Genomic DNA, 5,285 nt, shown 5'->3' on the forward strand with positions numbered 1-5,285 from the left:
CTTCACTCCTCCTCCTCCATAACCCCCTGAATAAACATTCAACCTCACCCTGCATGTCGTGTCTATCCATGTTTCTGTCTTCTGCCCACCCGCCATGTGTCTCCCTGCCTGGAACCAGCCATTGCTAGGGGACCAGCAGCTGTCTCTGCCTGGGGCCCACTGTCTGCCGCCACATGGCCCGTCACCACCACTGCTCGGGCCGCTGCTCTGGGACCAGCAGCCATTTCTGTTCCCGCTGCCTGCCACCACATGGCCTGCGCCACCATTTGGGACCTACAGCATTTCTGCTGCCTACTGCTGCTGGGGATCTTGCAGCATTTTTTAAAAAGAACAACATCAACAACCGAAATTAATTTTACCCCAAATAAATAAATGTATACATGGCAAGAATTACATGCCACCTTTACTTCTTCTTAATTTTTTTTCTGTAAACACTTGCCTAGAAAAATATTTAACAGCTTTCAACTCATATGATGGCAAATACAACAGAGATCTGCACGGCTGACATTCCTGACATTCATAAGTCAACTGATATGGTAATAAAGAAAACTTCACTTACTGCTATCTCTCTGCATGCCGACATTGAGATTCCAGTTCCTTCTATTTGTTTTAAAGCATAGTCTTTATCGTCCTTCCTGTAAAAACAAAATCATTTTAATATACAGGTAGCTCTATGTTTGCATGCATTTTAAAGTACTACACAGAAACAAACCATGTGTTTAACACCAACGTCAGACAGGAAATCCATCTTAGATATGTAGGTCAAGGCAATTACTCATGGAGGTGTTAACACCAGAATGCAAAGCCTTGTCTGGGACTCTAGTTATGTGTTCTTGATAAACTCAGATACCGTGCTCTAGATTTCTAGAGACAAGTTTCCTTCTAATTATGAAATAAAGCCAGTTTATGTGTCAAAGTATCAGAAAAGTCAAAATACATCACTAATGCAAAAAACGTAACTTTAAAAACAAAGCACATTATAATCATACTCATAACTTAGGTCACATCCAAGTACCTTCAAGAGATACTCTCTTAGCACCTATTTCTAAGTATCATGTGTATCAAAAACTGGGGATACATCAGGCTTCCACCAATTACAGAGTTTCAAGTATCTACTATATTGTATAACTACTCTGCTATAACACAATTTGAGTGCTACAACAGACCAAGTGTAAATCGACTCTGTCAAAGACGCAAACAAAAACTTCTCAGAAGTATCGTCTAAATGGGGAATGGCTCAGCATTGGGGACTCTGATACCCATTACTTTCCTAGATATTACTGAGGACCCTGAAGAAGGTCAAGAAAGAGAAAAAAATTAAACACGATTTCACTTTGATGACTTTTATTTAAGTATCAAGTTACACCTTAACAGGAAATGCAGGGAGAGAGAGTACAGTGAGGGACTGCTTGCATCAACCCTTTCAAAGCCAGTTAAGGTCACTTAATGCTTTAATCTTTAAGTTATTATTAAAACTTACAGCTGGGTGGTGGTGGCGCACGCCTTTAATCCCAGCACTCAGGAGGTCGAGCCAGGCGGATCTCTGTGAGTTCGAGGCCAGCCTGGTCTACAAAGTGAGTTCAAGTACAGGCTCCAAAGCAACACAGAGAAACGCTGTCTCCAAAAAAAATAAAATAAAAAATAACTTACATTATTTTTTCCTTTACAACATTTCTAACAAATCTCAATTATTCAATTATGACGATATTCACCATGGGGAAATTGTTTTATAATAGTGGATTTTACAACATACTTCATAGTAAAAGCTCCACAGGCTTCATAATATAAGAAAGATATTAAGGATGACTGTAATTTAATACTCACTAAGTCTAAATGATTTTTCAAAGTCCGAAATAAGTAAAGACATAAACACACTAGGACCAGAATGAGTCTACTAGGCACATTTATATGCAGGGTATTAACCGATTAAGTATTGTACAATATATTTTGCAATGTCCTAAACTTTAACCCTCCAGGGACAAATAGTGTGACAGGCATGGAAATACTAAACTCAACCAAAGATTCGCTCATTCGCCTTAACATCCTGTTATAGCTTCACCTTGGTGGCTGTGAAAAATTTCATGACCAAGAACAACTAAAAGGGAGAAAAAGGTTTATTATTTCAGCTTCAGGATACAGTCCATCATTGAAGGAAGTCGGGGCAAAAACTCAAGCAGGGATTCGAAGCAGAAACCATGGAGTCACTGCTTGCTGGCTTACTCACAGGTTCATGCTTAGCTCATGCTTTTCTTTCTTTCTGTGAAGATTTTTACGTCTGTGTCTGTGAGTATGAGAACGTGCACCCCGGTGCCCACAGAGTATTCCATGAGTGCCGTGAACTGAGCTCAGGTACTCTGTAGGAGCAGCGGTGCTTTTATCTGCTGAGCCATCTCTCCAGAACCTTATTTAGCTCTCTCATACAGCAAAAGACCACCTACTCGGGGAATGGCAGCACCGTCCCCAGTGGCTGGGTCCCTATGTTACTTAATTAAAACAGACTGCTGAAAACATGTCCACAATCAATCTGATCTTGCACTCCCTCAACGGCGATTCCCTTTTCTTTTTTTTTGAAACAGGATTTCATTTGGTAGTCCTGGCTGATCTGAACTCAACTTATAGACTAATCTGGCCTCAAACTCACAGAAATCTACCTGCCTCTGCCACCTGAGTGCTGAGATTGTGTGCCATCCTGCCTCACTATCCATTTTTAAAGTAAAAGATAGACAGGAGATTAAAAAGATTTACTCACTGGTGTCAATAATGATCCAAAGCAAGCAGTCAAATTAAAAATATATAGTGTTTTAAGTATAGCCTGGTCTACAGAGTGAGTTCCAGAACAGCCAAGGCTACATGGAAAAACCCTGTCTCTAAAACCCAAAACAACAACAAAAAACCTGAGGGCTCTCCTCAGATGTGGTATGGCACTGAAGTTCTGTGTACAAATAAAGAACCACCAACTATAATGACAGACAACAGAATATTCCTTACACACACACCTGCACAACTCCTCACACAGCTTTTTTCATTCTCTTGATCCCAATTTCCTTATCTGTTCCCTTCCAAAGGAATTAAAAAGTGTTAGAAACATATAATCTGGGGCTGGAAAGATGGCTCAGCAGTTAAGAGCACTGACTACTCAGAGGTCCTGAGTTCAATTCCCAGCAACCACCTCATTACAACCACCTATAATGAGATCTGGTGCCCTCTTCTGGCCTACAGGCAGGATATTGTATAAATAAATAAAAATAAATCTAAAAAAATAAAAAGGAAATATATAATCTATATGTGCCCCATCTATGGTAATTAGTTCATATACAGAAAATTCAAATACAAAAAAAATCAATTAGAAAATAGGAAAAGTCCACAGGTTACCAGAAAAATGATGATTTTTCTAGGAAATCAAAGAGGTTTAGAAACGCTATAGATGCCAGGCAGTGGTGGCACACGTCTTTAATCCCAGCACTCGGGAGGCAAAGGCAGGTGGATCTCTGGGAGTTCGAGGCCAGCCTCGTTTACAAGAGCTAGTTCCAGGACAGGTCCAAAGCTACAGAGAAAAAGATAGCATTCCACATGCAAGGAAAATCCAGACAGGAAACTGGCTGCCAACAGAGCCTCCTCACTGGGAAGAATAACCCATACAATTGTCTACCCACAATTCCTCACCTCAATGATTGAACAGAGTAATAGTCTCTTATATTTTGTGATGTAATAATTGGGTAATTTTATTTTGGAAGGGGGATCTACACTGCAAAATAAATCAACCCCTTAAATGTTCTTCTAGTTTTCCTCTTCTTAAAATTTCCAAGGTCACCCTTATTCAATAAGTAGACCATACCTAATTTGGACATTGCTTATGGATTCTATATTTAAATAAAATCTGACTTTTTGTAAACAAAAGGGACACGGAGGTAAAAACACAACTCTCACCTCAAAGAGGGCAAGAGACAGTTTATTCTGGAACCAAACATGAGTGACTGTATCCTAGGAACACAGACTCATGTTACTCTGAGTGTCAATCCAACTCCAAACTAGTTCCATGAAGTTTAATATGACAGAACAAATTAAACCATAAATCAAGACACTTTTAAAATACATTGATGGAAACATCAGGGAGGTAGTTACCACAAAGTTGGGAAATCTATCGACACCTGATTCTGTCTGAAGACATTCTTAGGTTTGGAGAAGCCAAGGGTCAGTGAGGTTACATACAGAGGTGGGCAATAAATGGCTGGGGGCAGAGGACAAAAGGTAGCCTAAGATAACTTTGGCTTTGAACTTGCAATATTCCAACCTCTTCACATCACTGAAGTTCTAATCAAATCAGTATCTGTAGTTGCAGCTTCTTTTCTACAACTTTGTCTAAAGGGGATCTTCTGATAATTGCACATTTGTGAAGACTCAATCCAAGCACCTGCCCAGCTTCAGGCTGTTCCTTCTGGAAGTAGAAGCTAGCAGGAAGACTGCACAGACAGGGAAAGGGGATAGACTCAGATCTCAGCGTTGTAAACAGACTATATTTCTGTCTCTGCACCCCGGCTATCCTGTAAACCCCAATCCCGACATTTCTGTTTATTATTTGTGGAGACATACTGTCCTAAACTCACTATGGAGCGCACACTAGCCTCCATCTCTGAAGCAATCCTCCTGTCCCAGTCTCTTAATTATGGAAATTACAGGTTATAAACCACCGCGTCTGACCTGCACACATTCTATCTTTAGCACACTGAAGGCTGCATGTATTTTCCCAATTATCTTCTTTGATGCAACAGATCTCCCGTGGGGAGAGTGAGTAGTTCCTCAGGCCACCTCTGCTCTGAGATTTTCCACAAGTCCCCTTCATGTTTAAGCAAGTCCTGGAGCAGAACCATATTGTGGCATCTATTCTGGCAGGACCATCAGATGATGCTGTCTGAACATAGGAATAGGCAAACCCTCACAGTCATTTTCCTATCTAGGCTCAAAGACATAAGGCAAGCTGAGAAGGTATACACCCAGTACACATACTAAGAGACAATCACAAAGATTCACTGACCATCAGGCAAAAGGTTGCCATCATCCCATATCAGGTTGGTATTAAAAGGCTGAACCAAGTCCTTAATATCCAAGTCTCTTTCCTGGGAACAGACCTTTTCCAATTTAAAATGAAAATTTAGCAGCTTCCTCCTCTGAACATTATTAATCACCATTAAGAATTTACAGCTGGGCTGGAGAGATGGCTCAGTGGTTAAGAGCATTGCCTGCTCTTCCAAAGGTCCTGAGTTCAATTCCCAGCAACCACATGGTGG

General features: G+C 40.7%; 1 protein-coding gene across 4 annotated transcripts in view; it reads right to left on the minus strand.

Annotated features, from left to right (window-relative positions):
- The window catches only part of Cdk8 (cyclin dependent kinase 8), a 63,902-nt gene that overhangs the window by 36,928 nt on the left and 21,689 nt on the right, over positions 1-5,285 (minus strand). For all 4 annotated transcript variants that reach the window (XM_013350969.2, XM_026784943.1, XM_005344693.2 and 1 more), the window contains exon 2: positions 560-635. In XM_013350969.2, the coding sequence (XP_013206423.1) occupies positions 560-635 (76 nt within the window). The remainder of the gene's footprint in view (positions 1-559; positions 636-5,285) is intronic.

The sequence above is a fragment of the Microtus ochrogaster genome, chromosome 2 (genome assembly GCF_000317375.1).
Source record: "Microtus ochrogaster isolate Prairie Vole_2 chromosome 2, MicOch1.0, whole genome shotgun sequence".
NCBI lineage: Eukaryota > Metazoa > Chordata > Mammalia > Rodentia > Cricetidae > Microtus > Microtus ochrogaster.